The 26,092-nt window shown below is 47.5% G+C and overlaps 8 protein-coding genes across 8 annotated transcripts; 6 read left to right on the top strand and 2 right to left on the bottom strand.

The window, feature by feature from the left end:
* Positions 1–4,466: 4,466 nt before the first annotated feature.
* N7457_007669 (putative ABC multidrug transporter) lies at positions 4,467–9,115 on the top strand (the record flags this gene model as incomplete). Its single annotated transcript, XM_057178712.1, has 7 exons — positions 4,467–4,906; positions 4,957–6,283; positions 6,343–7,156; positions 7,209–7,687; positions 7,734–8,509; positions 8,574–8,916; positions 8,972–9,115. 7 exons carry the CDS (start codon positions 4,467–4,469, stop codon positions 9,113–9,115), a joined length of 4,323 nt encoding a protein of 1,440 aa, XP_057027098.1.
* A 655-nt stretch (positions 9,116–9,770) lies between these two features.
* On the top strand, positions 9,771–12,334 carry N7457_007668 (uncharacterized protein; the record flags this gene model as incomplete). The annotated part of the gene is made up of 4 exons (XM_057178711.1): positions 9,771–10,364; positions 10,415–12,034; positions 12,089–12,181; positions 12,233–12,334. The coding sequence occupies 4 exons, from the start codon at positions 9,771–9,773 to the stop codon at positions 12,332–12,334; spliced, it is 2,409 nt and encodes an 802-aa protein (XP_057027097.1).
* An 859-nt stretch (positions 12,335–13,193) lies between these two features.
* N7457_007667 (uncharacterized protein) lies at positions 13,194–14,087 on the bottom strand (the record flags this gene model as incomplete). Its single annotated transcript, XM_057178710.1, has 1 exon — positions 13,194–14,087. The coding sequence occupies one exon, from the start codon at positions 14,085–14,087 to the stop codon at positions 13,194–13,196; it is 894 nt and encodes a 297-aa protein (XP_057027096.1).
* Positions 14,088–14,728: 641 nt separating this feature from the next.
* On the bottom strand, positions 14,729–16,441 carry N7457_007666 (Pyridoxal phosphate-dependent transferase major region subdomain 1; the record flags this gene model as incomplete). Its single annotated transcript, XM_057178709.1, has 5 exons — positions 14,729–14,828; positions 14,888–15,426; positions 15,485–16,111; positions 16,168–16,195; positions 16,257–16,441. The coding sequence occupies 5 exons, from the start codon at positions 16,439–16,441 to the stop codon at positions 14,729–14,731; spliced, it is 1,479 nt and encodes a 492-aa protein (XP_057027095.1).
* Positions 16,442–17,779: 1,338 nt separating this feature from the next.
* N7457_007665 (putative plasma membrane antiporter) lies at positions 17,780–19,901 on the top strand (the record flags this gene model as incomplete). The annotated part of the gene is made up of 9 exons (XM_057178708.1): positions 17,780–17,834; positions 17,887–17,955; positions 18,008–18,114; positions 18,161–18,334; positions 18,387–18,793; positions 18,848–18,896; positions 18,947–19,313; positions 19,368–19,469; positions 19,522–19,901. 9 exons carry the CDS (start codon positions 17,780–17,782, stop codon positions 19,899–19,901), a joined length of 1,710 nt encoding a protein of 569 aa, XP_057027094.1.
* A 1,250-nt stretch (positions 19,902–21,151) lies between these two features.
* On the top strand, positions 21,152–21,785 carry N7457_007664 (MAPEG family protein; the record flags this gene model as incomplete). Its single annotated transcript, XM_057178707.1, has 3 exons — positions 21,152–21,156; positions 21,205–21,497; positions 21,586–21,785. The coding sequence occupies 3 exons, from the start codon at positions 21,152–21,154 to the stop codon at positions 21,783–21,785; spliced, it is 498 nt and encodes a 165-aa protein (XP_057027093.1).
* A 479-nt stretch (positions 21,786–22,264) lies between these two features.
* Positions 22,265–22,960, top strand: N7457_007663 (Con-6 family protein; the record flags this gene model as incomplete). Its single annotated transcript, XM_057178706.1, has 4 exons — positions 22,265–22,329; positions 22,384–22,599; positions 22,663–22,812; positions 22,870–22,960. 4 exons carry the CDS (start codon positions 22,265–22,267, stop codon positions 22,958–22,960), a joined length of 522 nt encoding a protein of 173 aa, XP_057027092.1.
* A 909-nt stretch (positions 22,961–23,869) lies between these two features.
* Positions 23,870–25,403, top strand: pgxB (uncharacterized protein; the record flags this gene model as incomplete). Its single annotated transcript, XM_057178705.1, has 5 exons — positions 23,870–24,211; positions 24,259–24,426; positions 24,482–24,655; positions 24,708–24,953; positions 25,020–25,403. 5 exons carry the CDS (start codon positions 23,870–23,872, stop codon positions 25,401–25,403), a joined length of 1,314 nt encoding a protein of 437 aa, XP_057027091.1.
* Positions 25,404–26,092: the final 689 nt, after the last annotated feature.

Genomic DNA, 26,092 nt, shown 5'->3' with positions numbered 1-26,092 from the left:
ATATCTTATCTTATATATATTCTATATATATTCTATAGATAATTTATTTATATTTACTTATCTTATACTTTCGTATTTTATCTCTTTTTATGCGTTAATTATATTAATTATAGCGCGTAGTTATAGTCGCGGTTAGAGTTACGGCTATAATTATAGATATGGTTATAGTATAGATCTTATTATTAATCTCTCTATTAATTAGTTCATACCCTCTTCTTTTTTAGATTTATTTAAGATAGTATTTAAGATTGTTGATATCTAGCACTTCTCATAAGTGCAGGACTGACGATGTGCCTGACCAGTGAGGTTCCCAAAGGAAGGCCTGGACAGTGAGGCTTCCAAGGAGGGGAGCCCTGATCTCAACAGGCTGCATACCAACACATCTGAGAGACAGGACCAGACTCTACGCTACGAAAAGAGAGAGAGAGACTGGAAATCCTGTATTCGTCTGAAGAGAAGAGAAGAGAAGAAGGGAAGGAAACTATCTGGAAGAAAGAGCTTCTTATAGCATGGCGAGGAAGGAGGAGTCACCTGACTTCAAACAACATCATCATACAGATCTCTGCATATGATCATCCCCTGCAAGGATCATGCAGACCTCTGCATCTGATCCTCGCATGGAGCATCATACAGGGAGAAAGAGAGGGTAGGATTGTAGTCTTGCATTTTGCAAGGGGGTTCTTAATTCCTTATAAGGATCGGCTGAACTCTAGAGTGCAATCCCTATATAGGACTTTCTATAGGATTCCACATAATAAACTCTGTACCATAGTTGTGTATTTAAGTCCCCTCATTTCCTACCTTAAAACACTAGATAATTATAACTTCCTCTTCTATAATACTATCCTCTTTATGCTTCTCTTACTAGACTCCTTTCTAGGTTAACAAAGATTTATAACCTTTTTAGTATTAATCTATCTATAACTATTTCTTATATTAGTCCTATAAAAATTATTTATCGCTCTTATAACTTTAGTTCTTTTATATATCTAAAATAAAACTATCCTATTTAATATTATTTAAATTAGTATATCATCTGTTTATATATAGCTAAGAAAAAGTAGGTAGCTAATAGCTCTCTTAAGGTTAAATATAAATCTAAGGCTATTAGATCTATTTCCTATTAGTATTATATAAAAAAATAGCGTATATATAATTTAGTATAGATTCGTTTATCTTTCTTACTATTATTAGATTCTAACTATATAGATTGTTAGTAGTGTTAGAAGTAATATTATAGACCTAATCTTAATTATTAAATAGACTACCTAAATTTTCGAAAAGTCAAAAGATTACCTTAGCTATATAGAATAGAAAGAGGTTAATAGATCCTAATTATTCTATAAGCCTACTATCTATACTACTATAAACAGTAGGATTCAAGAGTTAATCTCCGACTTTTCGGCTTTAATCTATAGTTACCAAGCTACTTATAGTTTCTCTCTATCCTAGAAAAAGATACCTATAGTAAGCAATATCCCCTCTGTTCTGTATATATTTTATTAATAAATTAGTAGGATATCGCTTATACTTATAAACGGTTTCTCTCTTCCTAAGTTTTAAGCCTTTTACCCTATTCTAGGCTTCTTATTATAAAAGTAGAGCGAAAGATATATAATATTTTAGTACGCTATTTCGTTTAATATAGTGATTCTAGCTATATATTATAGAATACTATGAAGTGAGATTCGACGAAGATCGTATTATTTATATAAGCTAGGGGAATCTAATGGTAATATATATAAGTATATAGTCTCTAGGAACTACTAATATAGTACGAACGGAGCTTATTAAGAACCATGCCTAAGGCATAATTCTCTTATCCGTAGAATCAGTAACGCTACGCCTCCTCTGTCTTTTCCGCCGAAAAGCACACTTTAGGGGCCAAATGAGTACTCCGATACTCGGCGTATAAAGGGGCATAAATAGTAGGAAAAAGCAGATACTATTTAGATCTTTAGACAATCTTACACCTTCTAAGAGAGATTCTACATTATAGTATCAGTTAAACCTATCATTAAAACCTTACATACTATATCATACCTCTATATCTTTAATAGCTCTATATAGTGCCCTATATAGACTAAAGGTATAGGAAGCACCTTATAATCTAGTCTTAGGATTATAAAAGTATTCTTTTGTTAGTAACCTTATTCTAGTGATTATTATATCCAGATAGGATACTAACATAAGTCCTTCCCTTTCTTTTAATATCTAAGCTAACTTCCCTATTATATTAGATATATTATAGTTTCCTTCTACGTCCGGTATAGCTTTAGATATTATTTAATTTTCTCTAAGTTACTTTTTAAGGATCTTTTTTTAACAATTAGCTTTTTGGTAATATCTTAGTGGTATTTTAGTAGCAAGCTAAAAGTATTTCTATCTAAATTTATTATTTCTCTAATATTAATAGTATACTAATATATAACTATATATTTTAGACTGTTTTCTTCTCTTTCTTTAGTCTCTTATAAGATTTAATAGCCTCTTTTATATTTCTTATATTTTCTTCTAAGATATATTAGTTATAGTTAATAGACTAATCTTTCTATTTTATTAATAACTATCGCTCTTTATCAAATAGTTTTATATCTTTAATATATTTAATTTCCTATTCCTTAGACTCTTCGAGTTTAGATATTAATACGGTTTTAGATATTTCTCTCTTCTATAGTTCTAAAAGCGAAATATAGAATATACTATACATCTTATCATATTAGTTTAGGAGACTTAGCTAATATACTTATAATCCAATAGGGTTTAGGACATTTAACGGTCTAATATATCTTAGAGCTAATTTCTTAATAAAGACTTTAAATTTTAGATTTTTTATTAATAGCTGTTACGACCCTCTGCTGGAGAGTGCCTCACAGGCTGGATCCCGCCTAGTCCTGGGACCCAGAACCCGTGATCCAGCAGGGGTAGCATGACCCCCCGCCAGAGAGCACATCATGAAGACTGAGTCCTGCCGGGTCAGGTGACCTAGTCCCGTGACCCACCAGAGGTCATCCCCGAAGAGACTGCCAGGGGAACTTAGCTCTTTAGCGATTAGTTTATGAATATATCAGCACTCTGCTATTCCTTCACTCTAGTTCTACATTACCTGCCAGGACCCGCCAGTACGCCGGTCCTAACAGACAAGTAGGTCGACTTTGACAGGTGGGTGTAGGACCCTCGTTAGCGAGGGTCCGTAATTTTGGTGAGCAAAATGTAGGGGCCGGTTATAGGTTTTAGTAGTGTCGCACGGTCGCATCCTACTCAAAGTATAGTTTTGAACTTCAATTTTCACCATTATATAGCGATTTCTATTAAAATTAAAAAGCACTAGACTACATTAGATTAAATACAATTTTAATCGTATTAGTTTTAGAATTTTATGATATCATTTTGCAGTGGTATTATTGATTATAAGCTTTCTGCGAATAGCTTCATAACCTCTGGGTCTCCTGGGTTGTGCCTATAATGAAGGTTCGGTGCTGATTAGAATCATTTGACTTTTAGTCTGTGTTCTTGTATTATATAATCAAAATTATTATGTAATGTTGTGCAACTAGTCAAACCTTCCGTTGTGCGTGGATCAACACCTGGAATTCTGTATTACCCAAGGTAAATGATTATATAATGTTGTGCAACTAGTAAAATCCGTTGTGCGCGGATCAGAACCCAGTCTGGGCAGGGTGGACTGCTTACCTAACCCGTACTCAGTTCTACGCAGGAAAAAAAAAAAGAAAAAAAAAAAAAAAAAAAAACCGGCCCGAGGTGAGCACTACACCGGAATAGGGAAAGCAGCGGAGTACATACAACTGAGGTACATATCAGTACCTGTACCTCTGAGAATATGCGATTGAAGGCACTTTATGGAGTCTCTGGACGCTAGGTACACAGGTCGTGTGTACGTCATGAATTAGCCGCAAGATGCTATCAAAATCTCAGCCTCCCCGAGTCTCGACTCTGGACTCTTGACTCTCGAGTCTTGCCTCTCGATCGGTGTGTGGTTCAGTGGATCGTCTTCTCGTCTTGGCTGCCCGTTTCTGCTAATTTCTGCGAAAATACCGGTGGCCGCGGGTTCCACCAGCAGCCACGTTCCCAGCGGTGGTCTATGTCATTTTCTCAAACGAACTGCCAGAAATGGCAGCAAGCAAGCCTGTCTCCAGATCGTGGTGGCCACCGGTGCGGATCTCCCTATTGGCTCTATCATCATGATGCGCATCGAATATCCTCTTGGGTCCACAGCACCTTTGGACCATCGGGGAAGGTTTTTTCTTCATTGGCTGGCGAGACTTCATGAGAATTGGCTTCCCTTTTGGAACGCTGAATCCCCCACCTCTTTCTCTTTTTTATATCCTTTTGATATCTTATTTATCATCTATTCTCCTTTATAAATATAGATCGTAGATCACCGATTGTGTTCGCCAAATGATGAGTCCGCTATCCTTTTCCTAACCAACATTGAAAGGGTCAAGATGCCCGCTCCTCTGAACCCCCATCCCAAGCATAGTTCTTCCTTTGCTTCGGAAGCACATAATGATGGCCCTCCGAGGGTGAATGTCTCACATGAAGATGAGGATGCCCTGGTCGATATCCATCATACCTTAACTGAGAAGAGTTTGGCCGATCCCAAATATCCGGAACCACATTCCTCCTTCGACAAGTTCCTGGAGGAACAGATCCAGGGCAGGAAATGTGCCAATCTCGGTGTCTGTTTCCAATCGCTCTCGACTTGGGGTGATGCGGACAGCCATGCAGGTGTAAAGACTCTGGGTACGGCCCTGTGGCGAACCCTCACCCTACAAGATATCTACGAGTGGACCATTCAGCCCTGGCTGGCAAAGAAGAAGCCCCAAGATGGACGTCCATTGATTCGGGACTTTTCGGGAGTCGTCCACAGCGGGGAAATTATGCTGTAAGTGAGATCTCACCTATCGAGGAATTTGGTCTAATTGCAACATATAGCGTTCTTGGCCGTCCCGGTGCTGGTTGCTCAACATTCCTCCGCAGCATCGCTGGCCATCATTCCTCCTATTTGGGAGTGACTGGCTCAATCGACTACTCGGGCCTGAGCCCGGAAGAGGTTCGGAAGCACTACCGGGGCGCAGTAGCATACATCCCCGAAGACGATGTGCATTTTCCAACGTTGACGGTGCGCCAAACGCTGGAGTTTGCTCTTCAAAGTAAGACGCCCAAGCGTTACCGGGACAAAATTCCGAGGTACCTGGAGATCTATGGGAGGGTCTTTGGGATGTCGCATACCATGAACACGTTGGTGGGCAATGAGTACATTCGTGGCGTGTCCGGGGGAGAACGCAAGCGGATCTCCATCATTGAATCGCTCGCCACTGATTCGTCGGTGGCCTGCTGGGATAATTCGACAAGAGGACTGGATGCCTCTTCTGCCCTGGACTATGCACGCAGTCTGCGTATCATGACAGATACGTGTGGTAAAGCGACCTTGCTCACTTTGTATCAAGCGTCAGATGCAATCTACGAGCTGGTAGATAAGGTGCTGCTCATTGATGAAGGCCGTATGCTCTACCAAGGGCCTGCTAATGAAGCCAAGGGTTATTTCGAAGACCTGGGCTACGAATGCGCCGACATGCAAACCACCTCGGATTTCCTGACTAGCATCACCCTGCCCGAAAGACGGCAGTTCCGTGCTGGATGGGAAAACCGCTCCCCAAAGGGCCCGATCGAACTCGAAGCAGCTTTCCGCCAGAGTGCTGCGTTTGCAAAAATCGAGACCGCAGTCAAAAGCTATGAAGATCGGAAGTTTACTACCAAAACTTCTGAAACTTATCCAGCGGATTCAGACTGCGACAGCGTAGAGGAATTCAAGAAGACCGTGCAGAGCGATAAGTCGCGTTTCGTTTCGTCCAAATCGCCATATACAATTTCGCTCTTCCGGCAAGTGGTGCTTTGTACAAAGCGCCAGATTTGGCAGTTGAAAGGCCACCTGGGCCCGCTGTATATCAAGTTGATATCCTGCGTTGTTTATGGCTTGCTGATTGGGTCCATGTTCTACGACCAACCCCAAACCACCGAGGGCTTGTACTCTCGTGGAGGCGTGCTCTTCTACTCTGCCATTCTACTTGCCTGGCTGCAGATGTCTGAACTGGAAGAAGCTATGCAGGGCCGCGATATTTTGAGCCGGCAAAAGAAATATGCTTTTGTAAGACCCAGTGCTGTGTGCTTGGCTCGCGTTCTCACAGATATGGTGGTAACCATCTTTCTCACGTTCCTCTATTCGATCGTCATGTACTTCTTGTCTGGTCTGCGAACCGAGGTGAGCAAATAGAAAAAGTCTTCATGCCGGCGGTATCGACTCCTTACTAACCTGTCTAGGCTGGTCCCTTTTTCATCCTCATCCTCTTCATCTATATGAGCACGATCTGCCTCACAGCGCAATTCCGCGTCTTTGCCGCTTTGTCACCGAACTTCGAAGTTGCACTCCGCTACTGCGGAGTATCTGTTGTGTTCTGCATTGTCTTTGGCGGCTATGTCCTCTCAGTCGATAAGATGATTCAAGATGTTCCCTGGGTTGGATGGCTAGCATACACAACCCCTGCGTTGTTCGCCTACGAATCAATCATGGCAGCCGAATTTCACAACATCAATTTCACCTGTGCTGCCGGGTCCATTGTCCCATCCGGCGCTGGGTATACCGACGTTGCCTACCAGACGTGTGCCTATGCTGGTAGTCAGATCGGTAGCACTGTGATCAACGGCGATGACTACCTGGCTGTAAAGTATGGATTCTACTACAGCAATGTCTGGCGCAATTTCGGTATTCTGTGTCTTTTCTCCGTCGTCTTTATTGCGTCCACCTGCTGGCTAAGCGAGGTGCTTGAATGGGAGCTGGATAGTGCAGGCCCCATTCGATACAAGGGGTCGCGCAAGCTATTCAAACGGAAGAGCAGTGGTGCTGATGAGGAGAACTCACCCGTCTCCGTTGACTCTGCTGCGCCGCCCCCAAGTGGCCAAACCCTGCATGACCAGACACTTACAGCTACTGAGTCCACCTTCTCTTGGTCGGACTTGGAATTGAATGTGCAGATTGGCAAGGAAACACGGAAGATCTTGGATGGTGTTTGTGGATACTGCAAACCAGGGTCTCTGACTGCTCTCGTTGGTGCCTCCGGAGCAGGCAAGTCTACATGTAAGATCTTTAGCGAAAGTCATTTCCATTTATAGTTACTGACAGCCTTTAGTGTTGACTGCACTCACGCAAAGGGGCAGCCCTGGCTCCTTGTCTGGGTCTTTATTCGTAGACAACAAGTCAATCGACCAATCCTTCAACCGACAGATTGGATATTGCCAGCAGATGGACATCCACGATGAAAGCAGCACAATCAGAGAAGCCTTCGAATTTTCTGCACTACTCCGGCAAAGTCGTGAGATTCCTACGACGGAAAAACTGGCTTACGTGGAAACGGTGATTCATACATTGGACCTGGTCGAATTGCAAGATGCAGTGATCGAGTCTCTGGATATTGAGAAGAAAAAGCGTGTTACGATTGGGGTAGAGCTTTGCGCTCGACCCAAATTGCTTCTATTCCTCGATGAACCGACAAGTGGGCTCGACAGCCAAGGTGCAACTAGTATCGTTGCTCTGCTCCGGCGCCTGGCCAACCAGGGCCTGGCAGTCCTTTGCACCATTCACCAGGCTAACCAACAACAATTTGAAGAAGTAAGTATCGATCTATGAACTCATCATTCTATTCTAACAAAACCAGTTCGACCGTGTCCTAGCTCTGAGTCCCGGTGGAAGAACATACTACTTCGGCCCAGTTGGTGAATCTGGCCGCGACATTTTCGAATATTTTGCTAGACGCGGCAACCTCCCCGAACGCGCCACTAACGCAGCCGACTTCCTCATTGAAGTGGTTGTCGGTGGTATGAAAGCGTCGGGAAACAAAACAGACTGGGCAACCGTCTGGCGCGACTCGGAAGAATGCGCTCAAGTCAAAAACGAAATAACCTCAATCCGCTCTGACAAGAATCCCAATTCTCCTTCCCTGCCTCCTACCTTGCCCCCTCTCAGCCAGCAGATCAAACTTTTGACCCAACGAACTTGCCGCCAGTTCTGGCGCACTTCTGAGTACCCGTACTCGCGCCTCTACTCTTCCTTCCTCCACGCTCTCGTCAATGGCCTCACCTATTTGCAGATCGGAAACAGTACTACGGATCTGCAGTCGAAGGCCTTCTCCTGCTTCCTTGTTCTGATGCTCGTCCCTGAGTTTATCAACGCTATATCCATGCGATTCATCATGAATCGCGATATCTGGTTAGCCAGAGAAGGCCCCAGCGGGGTTTATGGCTGGGTTGCATTCTGTACCGCCCAGATCCTCTCAGAAATTCCTTATTCGGCTATTGGTAGTGTGATGTTCTTTGTCCTATACTACTTTATGGTCGGGTTGCCCCTCGGCTTCGCGGCCGGCTACAGCTTCCTGATGTTCTTCCTTTTCTTCCTTTTCTCGACCTCCTGGGGACAATGGATTGCCGCTCTAAGGTGGGTCATGCCGCACGCTCTTTCGTTATTTCTAGTAGGACTTGACTAACACAACGCTGTGTAGTGCCGACTCCATGATTGCTGCAACGCTCATGCCATTTTTCATCATCATGTGCGAGTTGTTTAACGGTATTCTCCGACCACAAAGTCAGATGCCCGTCTTCTGGAAGTACACCATGTACTATATCACCCCGTTTACCTACTGGATCGGCGGTGTGCTCACTGCTGTCCTGCGCGGTACCGATGTCGTCTGCTCCCAGACGGAGTTGACTGTCTTCGAAAGTCCCCCGAACACCACTTGCCGCGAGTATGCGGGAGCATGGCTCAATGCTAAGGGTATCGGGTATCTCTCCAACCCGGATGGGATGGGCGAGTGTGGATATTGTGAATTCAGCCATGGTGATGATGTGAGTTGATGCTGATCTCGAATCACTCGTGAGCAGATGCTAACAATCTACATAGTATTTGTCTGGAATTGGGTTGGACTCTTCGAAGATCTGGCCATATTTTGGCATCTTCTTTGCTTTTACCGTTACGAACTACTTGACGGTTTACTTATTGGTTTATATGCGGTCTGTTATGAGGCCATTCTGGCGGTCGAAGTAGATCATCACTACTGGATGGATTTCGGTCCGAATTCTTTTCGAGTTGTATATATAGCTTCCGCATAGCGTTGGTGTACATATCACAAGTAAATATCCCGATTCCTTCAAAACCCATGTTCATACCCTCGAGGCATCTACTCATCTAGTGGTCAGACTCAGAATGAACCAATGCTGCCACATGACCTGCTGAATGCTAAGGCGCCCGTTTCACCTGTAGTCGTGTTGGATGAAAGATTGCACAAAGCCCAAGCATTGCAAGCATTGCAAGCATTGCCAGCATTCATAACCTGTGAATTGCGACCAAACGCCTGACAGCGATTCACGTCGATTCACGTGAGTCGCTTGGCCAAAAGCTTGAGTTGTCGCGGAGATAAGTCCCGGGGTTACTTAAAGGGGTAACTCCGACACCGGACATCCCTGATTCAGAAGTAGTTTCAACCATCCTGTCTGCTACATATCTGCCAGACACGCCCTGTTGTCACTCTTTCCAGGAGAATTTGTCATTGATTTGTCGTGGGAGAGAGCCATCTCTTCCGTTGAGACCCCGTGGAATCGTAGGGGGAAACGGCCCCTTGTCCGAAAAGGCAACGTCTCAAGTCTAGCGTCATCGCAAGGCAAGGAAAAACCCAATTTGAAATCACTCAACAACCCTGAATATGGAAAACCACGATTCGATCTCTTCGGAACATGAAGAGACAGATCAATCTCGCGCTCCGCAGCGCCGCCGCCGCCCGCCCCTGTCTTGTACAGTCTGTCGCAAGCGCAAGTTGAAATGCGATCGTGCTCAGCCTTGTGGACAATGCGTACGCTCAAAAACAGCAGCGCAATGTGTTTTTGTCGGAACGCAGCTGGGCCCCGTTCTCGACTCTGGGCAACGCATGTCGCCACCGCAAGCACCCAATAGCGTGACCGTGGAAGAGCAATCCGGTCGAAAAAGCGGGATGTTTGTCTTCGACTCCAAATTGGGGCCAAATTCGACTACCAATCGTGTCTCGAAGCGTACTCAACCAGATGAGCTGCGCGAGCTCCGGACTCGGCTGCGCAATCTGGAAAATTCTATCGGCAAGCCGTCTCATCTTCATACCCCTGAGACGTCGGTCGGTGATGTCCTTTCCGAAGCTGAGACGAACAGTCTTGACAATGTTGGCGTTGAGGATCGCGTGCGATTTTTACCTGAATGTAGCTTTCGTGGAAAGAAGACCAAGACCCGTTATTTCGGTCGCAGTCATTACACAACTACCGTTTCTTTCGTGGGTATCCCTCATGGTAATCACGAGAAGAATATACTAATCGGACGTAGTTTCATGATATCGGAACCTTCATGCGGCGAGGGAATCGCCACGGAGAGGGGAAAGATGAGGAATATACAGATATGAAACAATTCAAGACGGAACTGTGGTCACGCGAATCCCAGGATCATCAGCGCGAGTTCCGCGAGCAGGCTTTCAAGCTGAAGGAAATGGTCCCTCAGAAACATGTCGCAGATCATCTGCTTCAGCTGTACCTCGATACCTTTGAAATGACATATCGAATCTTGCACACGCCGACTTTCTTGAAACAATATGCCGAGCTCTGGGCGAATCCCCAATTCACCGACATGGCTTTCGTGGCCCAGTTACTAGCTATCATGGCTGCTGGTAGCTGCTTCTATGCTCCATCCGCAGGCCAAGACCACCGGGATGTATTCCAGAAACCGGCCCTGAAATGGATTATGGCTGTCCAGTCCTTCATTTCGTGCACATTTATAAGCCCGGATATTGACTTTCGAATGCTCCAGACTCAAGCTCTCCTTCTGGTAGCTCGCCTCGGAGTTGCCAGTGACGGGGATGTAGCCTGGGCTTCAGCGGGGTGGTTGATTCGGTCCGCGACAACAATGGGATTGCATCGTGATCCGACACGCTTCCATAAGCTCCGCCCTTTTTACGCTGAACTGCGCCGTCGGCTATGGGCGACTATTGTGGAGCTGGACCTCAAGATTTCACTCGACCGTGGTGTGCCACCATCAGTTGACCTGGATGAATGCGACTGCGATGCACCATCGAATTGGGACGATGCGGATATGATACCGGACATGGAAAACAATCCTGCTCCCCGTAGCACTGCTCTCTATACCCAAAACTTCTACCAGACTCTCCTTACCAAGACCCTTCCACTCCGCTTTCGAATTGCCAAAAAAGTCAACAGTCTCTCCTTCGATTTATCTTACGATGACGCCCTGAAAATGGGCGACGAGCTATCCCGCTCCATGCAACAAACATCTTCTTTGTTCGAAGAAAATGCGCCAGGTCCTGCAGCGGAAGAGGCAGAACGCCACCGTTTCGCCCAGTCCTTACATTTGTTCATCATGCGCAAGTTCCTCCTTGCCTTGCATCGGCCCTTCTCGCTGAGTGTCGTTCGCCTACCTAAGTGCTCTTATTCCCGCAAAGTATGCCTCGAAGAGTCTCTCGGTATCCTCTCGCAGATGGAGCTCCCTCCCCCAACGGAGAACATTATCGCTCCGCATATCACCCAGTTGGGCAGCGGAATGTTCCGTGATGAGACGTTCCACGCCGCGGTCACTGTCTGTGTGGAGCTCTCCCTCCAAGCCAATGAAATGAGATCATCCACTACTGCGGGTATGGACGGTGTCAACTCCAGCGTTCTCATGAGCATGATCCAATCCCAACAGGGTGTGATGATGCAAGCTATCGAGCGCACGGCTGACAACTTCGGGCGGCGCATTGATGTCGGTGGAAAGGGATCTAAGCCTTTCTTCTTCTTGAATATTATTCTTGCCTCTGTCAAGTCGCGCGTCAAGGGGGAAGATCCCCTGTGTCACATTGAGGCTGCATCCAAGAGATCTGTTCGTATCTGCAGGGCTATCTTGAACGGCCTCATCTATGAGGAGGCTCGGATCGCTGTGGATAGCGGGCTTGTGCAGGTAGGCACCTCTGTCTACAGCTATCTATTGACCGTAACTAACATATCCGTCCAGACTCCCGTTCCGTCGGGACTAAATTCGGTGTCTGCCACTCCAAGTGATCTTGACGCTGTATCGTTTCTCTTCAACGATTTGACTGATTTCGCGGTAAGTCGTTGCTTCTCAGTTGCTGTTTAGGGCTATACTGACCCTTCACAGCCAATGGATCTAGGAGGATGGCTTGGCAGCTCAGAGAATCCTGGTCCGGAGGTATGGGATTGGGATGCAAACTTGTCGGTCAATCTTCCGACATTCTCATGAATTACGTAGTTACGATCTATCAGGGTCACTGCGGTCATCCATTGCGGTGTTCCTTCTGATAGAAGATATTATTCCCCCAATTTGATTATTATTGTTATCGTGTCACTCAGCGCCGAGTTACTGTACCGGAGCTTATTGCCTGCATTTTCAGGACCTTCTTCCCTTGGTGAACGGCAACAGCGGTGGTCTGGTGCTAGCTGATATCCTTTTTCATGGGCGGCTTCCACTGCTATACCGGCACAAGAAGTAAGACCAATCCCAGTCAAGCATGGTATCTTGGATTGTATTTACGCGTAGGTTCTTGTACTGGATATAGAGACTAAATGTCCGATCCTGTAGCTTCGGCTTTCCGGCGAGTGGTGGGCTCTTACTCCGGGACCTTATAAAATCTACAAGTCCGTTAGGAGAAAGATCAATCTGGGACTCGGTCATATTGATAGCTTCGGAATTGAGGGCCATTATAATTGATCTCCGGAGAAAAAGACGAAGCCAAAGCGATAATTGTCGACAAGAGTACTGGGGGAGTCGGAATATGACACACAAAAAGACTCCAAGTCAAAGAAAAGGGTGATATGTCTTTGGAAGTCGGGTGAATCAGAAGATCGAGTCGTCTAGATCTCTTTGTCCAGGCGCCACTCTATACTTGCAATCAATGAATACGTTGGTCCATCTTTGTGATCTATCACTTCAATTAGCTCTAACTCACTAGCTTGATGGTCGATCTAAGAATGGCTCCAGCTGATCATCGGATTATAGTGTGATTTTCTATACTCTGAAGTGCTACGAGATCTGTGACATCCAAAACATCCGTGTATACCTCTTTGCATTACAGCTCTTCCTCAGGCTTTTCCTCGGGGTTCTATGGAGCCTGCTTGTTGAGATCCTTTGGAGCCACATAGTCCTTCAATGCAGGGTCTATCACTGGCTCAGGCTTCTTGACAGGTTTCTTAGCAGGTTCCTTAGCAGGTTCCTTAGCAGGCTCCTTAGCAGGCGGCTCATCAGGTTCATCCGGCACATTCGGATTAATATTCCTGACGGGAGGATATTTTATTTGACCTGGGATGTCGGGCCGATATTTCTTTCGCTTCTTGGAATCACGGCCATCGTCTTCTTCATTCTCTTCGTCTCCTTTCTTGCGCTTTGTGCCAGCAGAAGAACCTGGTGGTTTTAGACGGACTACTGAGCTAGATCGACGCCGTTTGGCTGGCTGTGGTAGTTTGGCTGGCTGTGGTAGTTTGGCTGGCTGTGGTAGTTTGGCTGGCTGTGGTAGTTTGGCTGGCTGTGGTAGTTTGGCTGGTTGAGGCAGTTTGGCTGGCAGAGGTTGCTGCGGCACAAGTTGACCTTGATCGAATAGAACACGGAACTCCGGTTGAAGAGCTACAAACATTGCGTAAAGAAGCGGCTCGAGACTGGTTACATTGGATGTATAGTTACGAACTGTCGCTGGCAGCAAGGGAAGTCGGGCTTGAATCTCTCTTCTTATCGTGTCGCGTCGAATGCTGGACCTGAGTAGACCGCGTCTGTTGTCGTCACTCAATGGGCTGGCGACGTCGTAAAATAATTGCCTGAGTACATTCATCAAACCATCCTGGTCGGCCACGCTATTTTGAATGCCCAGCTCTTGAAAAGGTCGGCGTGTTTTATTTCCGGTTGGCTTATAGCCACCCATCAGACGCGAGAGAAATTGTTCTTCGGGCGTCATCTCTGCCATCGTCTTGCCTCGGGACGTGCTGATATGTCTTGGTTCGGCCATTGTGTGGATTTGTTGAATATGGTAGTGGTTAGGGATGAGAAGGGCATCCCTCGTTACTTATATACTCATCGCCCAATGTGGTCATACACATACTGCCATAAAGATGGCTTGGGCAGTTTACTATGCTATCTTACGGCAACGCACAGAGGACCTATATTCGAACAAGAAATAGACTAGAGACAAAGGCAAAGCCCATAGAGAACCGAGGAGCTTTCATCTCACAATGCCTGGTTCTTTCATTCGTTTCATATGGAGCCGATATCAATTCAAGGGAGCCAAAGGGCAGGCCACTACAGATAGAGCTGTTGGGGACAATGGGCTGTTGAGATTTAAACATGTGCTTGTTCATAGATACCTTTCTTTCTTGCTCTTTGTCGATTGTCTTCTGGCAGCTTAAAGCAAGTCTGCATTCACATACTCCTCCCTATCCGATTGTTAGAAGGCTGGGATGACCGCTGCCCCTTCTAGATTATGTTGGGAAGAACGATGGGAGAATGCTCCTAATAGTAATCAGAATAACAGGAATCTCTCTAGATGACTTGAGGAAAGGAAAAATGAGGAAGAATCAACAGGAAAACAGCCAAAAACCAAAAAGAATGCATGCACTGTATCCTCAACGCCAAAGAAACAACCAAAAGCCCTCAAATCCTGCCTATCTCCTTCAGCATCTCTTGAGTGCCCATCTGCGAGGGCTCATCTACAAAATGCTTCTTCGGGGTCATCGAACGGCTTTGGGCCAAACTAGGAAAAAGAAGGAATGTCAGCCTCGACTCAACAGAATCAGAAAAGAGAATACTCACGCCTGATACCGCTGAATATTCCAAATCTCCAGATGTGCCAGGTTGCCCAATGCAGCTTGTATATCTCGCACCAGGTTCTCACATCGTCCCATACTGAAATCGGTTCTCACCACCACCCGCATCATCCCCATCCCCTCGCAGTCTGCAGCCATCGTGTATGCAGGCACAATCCACCCTCGTTCGCGTAGTTTCCGGGACAGCGCCCATTCGTCGAAGAACACGCTCAGTGTCGAACTAAGCCTAAATGCCACAACCGGTAGGCCATGTCCATGGCAATCACTCATGATTATGAACCCCATTTGTTGTAACTGATTTGTGAGGTAGTCGGCTGTCTGTGTGAGGTTGGTCATAACCGCCGTGTAGCCACTGCGTCCTAGCCGGGTTAGCTGGTAGTACTGGGCAATGATATGGGAGGCCGGCTTGGAGAAGTTCATTGTGAAGTTGAGTTGGTCAGCACCGAGGTAGTTGATGTTGAAGATGAGTTCTTTGGGAAGATAATCTGGCGACCGCCAGAGGGCCCATCCGATGCCCGGATACACCTACGCTGGGTGTTAGCAACGGACTATAGACCCCGTAAATGCTAGATGTTGTACTCACTAGTCCGTATTTGTGGCCCGAGACATTGATCGAGGCGACATTGGAGAGTGCAAAATCCCACACTAGACCGGGATTGACGAAGGGGGCCACGAATCCACCGCTGGCGGCATCTACATGGATTGGTGTATCTAGTCCTCTTTGGACGAGCAGCTTGTTGATGGCCTGGACATCTTCGTATTGTCCCGTGTATGTTGTTCCTAAGATCGCACAGATTCCGATCGTATTCTCATCGACCAGGTCAACTGCTTGGACGGGGTCGATCACATATCGAGACTCGGTGCACGGTACCAGCTTCTCGGTGATATCAAAGTAGTTGGCTGCCTTTTCCCAGCAGACTTGCACACCGCTACTCATGATGATATTTGGCTTAGAGGCATCTTTCCCTTGCGCTTTGCGGTTGATCTGCCAGCGCTTTTTCATCGCCAAGGTTGCCAACATGATAGCCTCGGAAGAGCCAATACATGATGTTCCAATAGTGGTTGGTGCTCCGTGCGAGACAGGGGAGTGGAAAAGATCTCCGAGGATGTTTAGACACCGGTGTTCGATTTCGACAGACCTGGGGTATTCTTCGTGATCGATGACATTCTTGTTGGATGATTCGACGAGGAGTTTGAGGGCTTCCTCTTCCTAGGAAAGGGTTACTCATGTTGAAACTGAGATCAGAGAGAGGATTCAAGACATACCATGTATGTTGTCACGAAGCTGGCCAGGCTACATCCAGCACGATGTCAGTTGACGGCTCCGACACTAGGCCGATGTACGGAGGACTCACTTCAACATGGGTTGACCGTCTAGAGATAGCTCATCTTTGATCATCTGATAGGCCACATCTTTTGGCATCTCTCTGTCTGGCAGCCGCTGCGTCGGCATCGCGGCGACGGCAAATTTGGAGCCATAGACGTAAGAGCAGTCGTGCGTCTCACCAGCGAGCTCGGAGAATTGCTCTATAGAACCCATTGTGCAGCTGATTAGATACGAAGAAGAATAGTGCATTTATCACTTCGAAAGACTCTCTTTGTTTTATATCCATCTCTCTAATAATACCTATCGTTCTTCGAGGGCTAGAAACCAAAAATATCTCATAGTAGGTGGCATCGCGTGGTGGTGTGAGGGATTTACAAATTACACGCGACATCATGATCAAGGAAAGGGGCCACGCTGAATCTGGTTCGCTGATATGTTCTATTTTCTCCGATTCGAGATTGGACAACATGACGAGCATCATGGCACACATTTGAAACCCGACCTGAGGCTAGATCTATATCTCAGAATCAAAGTTGACCCCCATACGCTCTTGGCAAACGCAGGCCAAGGCCTTCTAGAATCCAGCCATCTATACGGAGTACTCCGTACTCCGTACTCCGTACATAGCGAGAGAGGGAGTACTCCGTAGGATGTTCTGGTGCTCCTTATTATTCATTGAAGCCCGTCATCCCTTGCCCCAAAGTTCGAGCATTCCACGCCCTAGATTGTGGATAGGGGCGTGAGAGGGATATCGCCCATACGTACGGAGTAGCATCGCACATAAAACCCAAGCAGTGGATCGCCACGATGAAATAAAACCTGCTTTGCGTTGCTGGCCCCGATCAGACCCCTGACTGGATTTGGGCACCCGTTCTCCTTTCTCTCAGGCTGATACGGCGCAACGGCACCGAGTGCCGAAATTGGAGGCGCAGCTCTCAATCCTTGAGTGGCTTTTGCATGGATCTTAGGCAGATACGTATTGCATTGTCGGGAGGTTTCAGGGTATTATTGGGGTTGATAGCGGTTGGGCGTCAGTGGGTTGGCGGCTGTGGCTTCATCAGGAGATCGTTCAGGAGTCGCAGGCATATTCCACCCTTTCCCTCTTTTGATTCCAGTTTCTCGTGATTTTTAGTTCGGCCAACTCTCGCAACGTTTCCTTTTGCAATTTGTTTTCTCGAAATGTCTGGAAGTGGTTTCCCCCCTTATCTATGACACGTAACAGAGCACATCCCTTGCCGCGGACTAGATGCAAAGGCCGCGGTGGCATATTGGCAAGATAAGAGACCTCGAATCAGCTCAAGGACGACAAGGGAGCATTCCGTAATATCAATATGACGGTACTCCGGAGAAACCCATGTCATGTTCAAGCCCCCATTGTTCACAACATCGGTTGTCAGCCCCCATTGTCTTGCACATTATCTCCCACGTAGCAATTGTTTTGCAAAGCAATCCACTGCGATTGCGATCGGAAAGATCTGAATGGAAAGCAGGTACTCCGTGTTCCTTGAAATCCATCAACTGGGCTCTTAGTGCATCGTCGGCGGGAATAGGATGCTACACCCAACGCTGGATCTGAGTAGCTTTAATGTTGTCCTTGCATTATCCGGTGAGAATTCCACATGCTTTGTCCAAGTCACTCTTCTGATAGATTGCCCTAGGAATACATGTCTTGGTCTTTGGCGTTGTCGCTGTGAAAATCAACCAACGATGGTATCTCGGTGAAGCCTGTATGTTGTCCTTCGACCTTATTGATAAACCAGAATGACTGACGATATCTAGTACCCTCCTTCATTGTGGGGACTATCATAGGCCCTTTCTGTGCAAAGTTCATTGACGTGAGCCAATGGGGAGGAGATATCGAAGTCGACTGTGGTGATATTGCCTACGTACGTCCGCTCACCATTGAGAAAGAGGTTAACCTGACGAGAGCAGGGCTTGAGTCGACTCGTGATCGGTGTTGCAATGATCAAAGTAGGCTATGAGCTGCCAAAACGATATATTAGACTTCATCTGCTCGAACTCACCATCTGCCTGCTGCCTTTGATGACAATCCAGTGGCTGATAACCTCGGCATGCATTAAATTGATGATCCCTCAGCTATCCTTTGTGTGTCTACAACCCCTGAAGCTGATAGAGAGTCTGACTAACTATCATGTAGCTGACTGCCCTCATAATCGGGTCGTGTGTCATCTGTATAGACCCGGTTCTCTCGCAGGCTATTGCAAAAGGTCCTTTCGCAGATCAATATGTCCGACGTCATCTTCGAGAATTCATCTCCGCCGAAGCGGGTGGGAACGACGGTTTCGGGTTCCCATTTCTGCTGCTCTCGATCGCCCTTCTTCGCTATGCCGATGCGCCGGGGATGGAGATGGCAACAGCCGGCCATGCGAAACAAAGTCAAGACTGGATTGGCGAGCCGGACATAGGACGGTTTGGGGGGACTGTCGGTCGAGCCTTGGCACATTGGGCTGTGGAAGGAGTATTGTACATGTTAGTGATGGGCGCTGGATATGGTGTGCTAGTCGGGTTCCTGAGCCGGAAAGCATTGAACATAGCCTCGAGAAGGTATGTGGATACACATGAATCTGGCACTACGATACAGACTGATAAGAAATGCAGGCAATGGATTGACAAGGCAAACTTTTTCTCATATCCTCTTGCGATGGGTGTAGGTCGGGTTCAACATGATCATCGGATATATGCTAATCCAGTGGGCAGTTGTTCATCGTCGGGACCTGCGGCTGTTTTGGCTCCGACGAGACCCTCGCCTGCTTTATCGCCGGATGTGCCCTAAATTGGGATGGGTCCTATCATTTCGAAGTTGAAGAGAGACACGACTCATTCAATTCGACGATTGGAAACCTCTTGAATATCGGAACATTTATGTTTCTCGGTGCTATCATGCCATGGGACCAAATGCATATGCCTAACCAGAGCGGGATCACGATTCCTCGGCTAGTTGGGCTCGGATTCTTGATCTTAATATTCCGTCGTATACCAGCAATCATGATGGGGTATCGATTTATGCCAAAAGTCTGTGAGAGTTGGAAAGAGGCATTGTTTATGGGATACTTTGCTCCGATTGGTAAGTCGAAGGGGGTGTTATTTCGTATTAAGGTGCAGCGCTTACTAGTCTCAGGAATTGGTGCCATTTCATATGTCGAGTATGCTCGACGATTGTTGCCGGACCCTGGAGAGAGTGATGCAGAAATCAATACCTTGACTACTGCCATGATACCTGGTATGACATCCCTCTCGGATTGACTCGAAACTGGACTGACTGCTAGCTGCAGTGGTATATTGGCTTGTTTTCTTCTCTATTGTCATCCATGGCCTGTCGGTACCGGTCCTGAGCTGCCTGTATAGATGGTTCCGAGTTCCTATTGTCCGCGATCACCCAGTTGAGATCGTTCTTCTCTCAGAGACGGAACCCATTCCCAATAACAGTGTGGTCGATCGCACCGGTCATTCTATAATATTGAACAACCGCTTCTCTTATGTCTCAAACCGGCAATCCCGTTCAGCTCATAGTGATCTGCATCGGGATCAAACAGACACGATTGTGCTATGTCCTAGTGAAGAAACTAGCTATACCGGCTCGGTAGAACAAGTCTCAACGAAAGCGTCGTCGCCCGAACTGAAGCGGAGTTTTCCTACGAGAAATTTAGTTTGAGATGCGACACTGGGAACTGGAATCATCATAAAATGGATACCTAGCTATATATATTTTTTCGCGCTTGATATATTAGAGACAGCTAGAATCCTACGAGGATGACGTTCACAGGCTTTATATAATGTGAGACTCGAGAGAACGACCGTAGTCTGGCCCCCCTTTTGCCATCACCCGGATGCCCATCAGAAAGAGTGGTGATTGGGGGATTTATCAAACAAGACAAGTCTTCTGTGTATGGGGCATCCTATTCTGTTTTGAGAATATTCGCTACTCCAAATGGACTATCGCATCGGCATCGGCCCTATAGTACAGTGTGCACCGCCAGCTTCATCAAAGCGGTGACGGACGCAGCCGTTGATTGGCTGCGTTAGCTACCCAAAGAGGATTAGTATAGAACAAAAACCAGCGGATCCTAATCAATGGACAGCCAATCACAGCCCCAGATTTCTTGCGCCTCAACTCTAAATGACTCGACAGGAACGGGGGACGCGTCTACTCCGTACATGCGATGAGGATCTATACGATATCTTCACTCACAGATATAATTTCTACCTACTCCGTATGCACAGAGGAATCAAATTTGAAGGTATTGTACGGTATATGGACCCATCGATGGCAAGATGGTGGGCTATCTGGTTGTAGCATGCAGCGTGTGCTATTCTGCTCTTGTTGAACTTCCAGCATCAGAACAGAGTCAATGTTCAGCGACAAAAAAAGATGGATTGAGAGATTGACGACTTGCCCCTGGGATCCATATTCACAAAATGTGGAGGTGCAAAAAAAGAAACTGTGCATCATCCGTGAATCGAACACGGGCCTCGTCGATGGCAACGACGAATTCTACCACTAGACCAATGATGCTAGTTGATGTATGGAGTTGCTGGCTATGGCTACATCAGCCAAAAAGGACGAACGACGAGGAGGAAACGCAAGTGCAGAGACGTGGGTAACTGATGTTCAGAGGATGTGAACAGTGAACACCAAGATTATCACCGAACACGAAAATGAGCGGACATCTCATCCAAGTCCTGGATTATGGCTACGGCTGAAACAATGAAACCCACGATTCGACGATCAAAGAGAAAACCCCAAAGGCAACGACTGAACGACCGATCGGCATGATCTCATTTCTCGGGCTCTCGGTGTTGAGGGAAATCCACATGCCCCCGAATCGCTCACAAAAAGAGATCCGCGGGAAACAGCGACTCCTCCATTCTTGAACGTGCATCCTACAGCATCATTATTTCCAAATGTCGTGAGTTTAGTGACGACCTACCAGACCGACCCAGACTGATCACTCCAGTGCCCTTCTGACAACCCTCGGCCTGCGCGCTGCCCCTGGCCAGGTGCCAGCCAACCATGCTTCAGGATTCCTGGTGGCAAATTGGGTGTTCGCTTTTTGCTTAATGAGCACTCGTGGCACGAAGATGCGCCTGGGTCTGGATAACAATGTCCACCCGCGGGAGGACTTGACTAAGTACGGCGAAGCCGCTGTACAGTCGGGCAAAATCAGTCGTCGCGCCCTGGAGAAGTTGAAGCGACAAGAGTCCGCACACGCCAACGCGCAGGAGGGATATCCTTTGTTTGTTGCGGCGAGTATGTGCAGATTCCTTTTCTGACTCGAGTTGGCAACTTCGAGTTCGAGTTTGCCGCACTGTACGAAGTACTAACCCATATGATGCAGTCCTCGTTTCTCTGTACGCCGGTCTCCCCAATGAGACGATCAACACTATTGGTGCATGGTATTCCGCTTCACGTCTCGCATATAGTCTGCTGTACTCCCATGTCGAGTCCCGCTCGTGGAGTTACCTGCGCTCAGTGGCGTGGTGGTCCGGGAACATCAGCTGCATCTATGGGCTGGTACAGGCCAGCAAGAAGCTGTAAAGTCGACAAAGTCTTTTTTTGCACCACTATGTCTTCGGTTTTGGATAGTGTGCTCGATAAATAATACTTTGGAATGTATCTATGAATCGTATCTTCCATCGAACAACAACACGGCTATGATCAATGGGCAGCACATGGGGCGTAGTTGTGACGATTTGCTGATGTCCCGGTGGCGGACCACACTTTCGATGACTCTGCATCTACTTCATACAAGTCTCGCCAGACATCACTACGAACTGCTCAATCGCTGTCTGTCCACTCTGTGTGGCAACTGATAACTTGTGTATAACGAGGTGGGATTGCATCTGGATGATATCGGTCATCCTGAAATGTGTATTCCACTATGCGCATAGTGAGATCACCACCTTCGCCCCATTATGAAGTCAAAGCATATATCAGCCCCGAGTGAACAATTCTCTCTTTTTATCTAACAAGAAAGAAGGGTTCCAACAACAGCTACACAAGTAAGAGTTTGCACTATGTCTTCCAACAAGGTCAATCTTACTCTCCAGGAAAGAATCAACTCCGCCCGTGGTTACAAAGCGTAAATATAGATTGAGGTGTCTACAAGAATTACGACTGATGAGTTTTTCTTCAGGGCCTTAAACAATCCACGCGTCTCGGATGAGGCAAAGCAACACGCACGAGAGGCGCTGCCCGAAATCAATGAGCAAGAAGCCCGCCAGCAGCTTGAGCAAGAAGCCCCCCAGCAACATGTGCCTTATCACCGCGAAAGAAGCACCTCCGAGGACATGGAAAGCCAGATCCCAAGCTCCCCCCAGGACCGGGTAAATGCGGCTCGTGGATACAGAGCGTATGTGCTCTCTGAATACCAGGGAATAATGGGGTATACGTGTGATGGCTGATACATAAACAGGGCTATCCATAATCCACTTGTCTCGGAAGAAGGAAAGGAACATGCGCGGAATATGTACGAAGGGATGAACGATGAAGAGGCCCGACAGGAGCTCTACCGTGCCCAAGGAAGGCCAAAAAATCCTGTCCGAATGGCAGCTGGATTGAAAGCGTGAGTCCAGAAACCAAGAAACCCATCCATCTGATGTGTCCATACTCACGATAGTAGCGCTCAACGCAACCCGCGGGTCAGTGAAGAGGGTCACCGTAGAGCTACGGAGCAGCTCCATGAGATTGAGCACGACCGACCAGAAGAGTGATTGGCGTCGCCTACATGTACATTACACCAGAGATTATAAAGGGATAATGTCACCATTACTCTATTTCCTATGATCCATGTCTGATGTGCAATGTAGAGACATGGGAGGAGTGCAGAAGTGCTTATTACCGGTAACGCTTCACTGGAAAGCAACAGTGTTTTTGTGAAAAGGAGAGAAGAGAGCTTCCAAATAGACTGATACCATCGACAAGGAAGAATTTCCCAGCTGGAACGCTCCATGGTAGATGCAAGACTCGTGGACAAGCGGAGGCGGATTGCCCCCTGCCACACGGTCGAGAGCTACTTTCATCCGGCTTTCAATGCAAAAGAATAACCCGTCAATCTCAGAATTCCTAAACTGAAAAAGAAACCAATTTCGACATGAAGTTGAGGGAGGATGCACTGCTCCGCTGATTGGTGGAAGAACGCCATCCTCCCTCCCCAGACGGGACAATCAGTTCCGGCCATGGCGACGGGGCTCTTCAGGTTGGAATGAGACCAATTACACAGGGCCTCAGCCCATTCTGACAAAAGTCTCTCCGCATCCCCGCTTGTACAGGACCTTGGCAAGAAGCGGAGAAATGGTTCCATCTACACAGTTGTGATCCACAACGCGGCTAACCCGCTCCATTACTGCACTCATTCCGTAGGCTCTGCCGACCATCCGAGTCTGACAAGATGGGAATTGCTCGCTTTGACAGGCGGAGAAATCTGTCTCCTCTGCCCGTCGTGCAGTTCCCCGGACCGTGCCAGTCTGGGGAAAGACACAACAGGGGGCTGACGATGAGCTGTATTTTGAGGGCCCGATATTCCAGGATGTTTTTATAAATGAGCAGCAGTGCCGGTCTCAATTCTTGAATCTGGAAAAGAGCAACTGTACAATCAATCGACCCTTGTTGACTTGCCTAAAATGAAGTTTCTCGCTATTGGTGCGCTTCTGCTCAGCACGGTGGGCGCTGTTGCAACGGAGCATATTATCCAGGGTGCTAGCATCATCCAGGCCAAGGACAAGTCCGGGTTGCAGAAGATCGGTGCACATGGACATCACAAGCACCCGGATCGCCGGACAGTGACCATTCGGTCGTCTAGGAGTGACACGGACGATATCTCCGATGATTTCCTCTGGGGTATCAAAGCTGCCAATCACGGTGGCAGACTTCTTCTGCAAAAGGGGAAGAAGTATGTTATTGGAAAGAAGCTAGACCTCACCTTCTTGAATAATATTGAGGTGCAGCTTGAGGGTGAATTGAAGGTATCCTATACTACTACTCCCCGCTTGAGCTTCTCTGACAGACACAGTTCACCGATGACATCGACTACTGGCAAGCAAACCACTTCTACTACAGTTTCCAGAAGTCTATCACGTTCTGGGTCTGGGGTGGCAAGGATATCAAGATCTTCGGCAAGGGAACTCTCAATGGTAATGGCCAGGAGTGGTACAATGGGTTTGCTGGCCGGGAAATTCTGGTAAGGATCATCTTGACAACCGGATGAGGATGACCGACGCTGACGCATGATCCAGGACTCGGACAATACCTTCTATCGACCCATTCTGTTCATGACTGACAACGCTACTCGAGTGTCCGTCGAGGGGATCACCCAGCTCAACTCGCCCTGCTGGACCAACTTCTTCGTGCGCTCCAAGGATGTCTCTTTTGACGATGTATTCATCAATGCTTTTTCGACCAACGCCTCTGTAAGTCATAGTTCTGATATCCGATTCTCTGAGTCTAACCCTCCGTTTGTAGGCCTTGCCCAAGAACACCGATGGCTTTGACTCCCTGAATGTGGACGGCCTGAGTGTGACTAACACTCGGATCGATATTGGGGATGACTGCTTCTCCCCGAAGCCTAACACTACCAACATCTTCGTGCAGAATCTGTGGTGCAACAACACCCATGGTGTCAGTATGGGCAGTATTGGACAGTACCCCGGAGTTGAGGACATCATTGAGAATGCCTGGATCGAGAATGTGACTTTGTTGAACGGCCAGGTAAGAGAACATCTCTCACCCCATCCCGGTTCTCTTTGAGGCACTCGATACTAATCCGAAATCAAGAACGGCGCCCGGCTCAAGGCGTGGGCTGGACCCAACGTCGGCTTCGGTCGCATCAACAACATCACCTACAAGAACATCCGCATTGAGAATACCGATGCGCCGATCGTGTTGGATCAATGCTATTTCAACATCAACTCCACCACTTGTACCGAGTATCCCTCCTCTGTCAACTTCACCAACATCAAGTTCGAGAACATCTATGGCACTTCGTCGGGCAAGAATGGCAAGGTGATTGCCGACCTGACCTGCTCTCCCAATGCCGTGTGCTCCGGTATTGAACTGGCCGATATCGACATTAGCAGCCCTGCTGGTAGTCCCCCGACCGTGATCTGCGATGGAATCACCGGAGACATTGGGGTGGATTGTCAGTCCAGCTCGGCTTGAAGGGTCGGCGACATCCGCTGTAAGGGGCATAGATAGAATCCAAAGTACGACTGCGTACTCTCAATGTGAACAAATCATTTGCAAAGGATAATCGTTCAAATGGCCGCAGTAGGCAGTGTACTCCGAGGTTATTCCCCGAGGCGCAAAACCCCCAGCTCGGCCCACAGTGACTGGCTCCTCTGTGGGGATCTCTCGGGACTCCTTGATGTTTTCCTTCCTATTCCCCTTCGTATGTCGATATTCTGCTTATTGAAGGCCGTGAATTGGTCAGAACCAATATCTTCGCCAATCCCAAGCAGCTGTGAACAATGTGTGTCCCTTGGCCCTGAACGCGACGGAGCCCGGTCCAACAGCCCAACAGCCCAGCAGCTGAAAAGCCAAGCAGCCAAACAGCAAATGTGGAGAGCCACCGAACTCAACTTCTCCATCTGAACCTGCCAGCCAATTAAAACGGAACAAGCAACGCCCAGCTCTCTTCCCCGAGAGAAAATAGATGTTCTCTCCCGGTCTTCCGACACACACCAACAGAGAGGACTTCAAAACCCAGCCATCATCCTCGATCGGATCCTATTCTATCCTGGGCAATCAGACCCTGATACCAGGATGTCAGAATGTCAGGATGTCTCCTCTATCCCCCCTTCATCGCTGAGTGATTCGGCTGAGACTATCCCCGCAGGCTGTCTTTGACT

Source organism: Penicillium paradoxum (assembly GCF_028828445.1).
Source record: "Penicillium paradoxum strain IBT 22861 chromosome Unknown utg000007l_segment0_segment0, whole genome shotgun sequence".
Taxonomy (NCBI): domain Eukaryota; kingdom Fungi; phylum Ascomycota; class Eurotiomycetes; order Eurotiales; family Aspergillaceae; genus Penicillium; species Penicillium paradoxum.
Note: the sequence above shows the minus strand (reverse complement) of the source record. Positions and strands in the feature narration are given on the sequence as shown.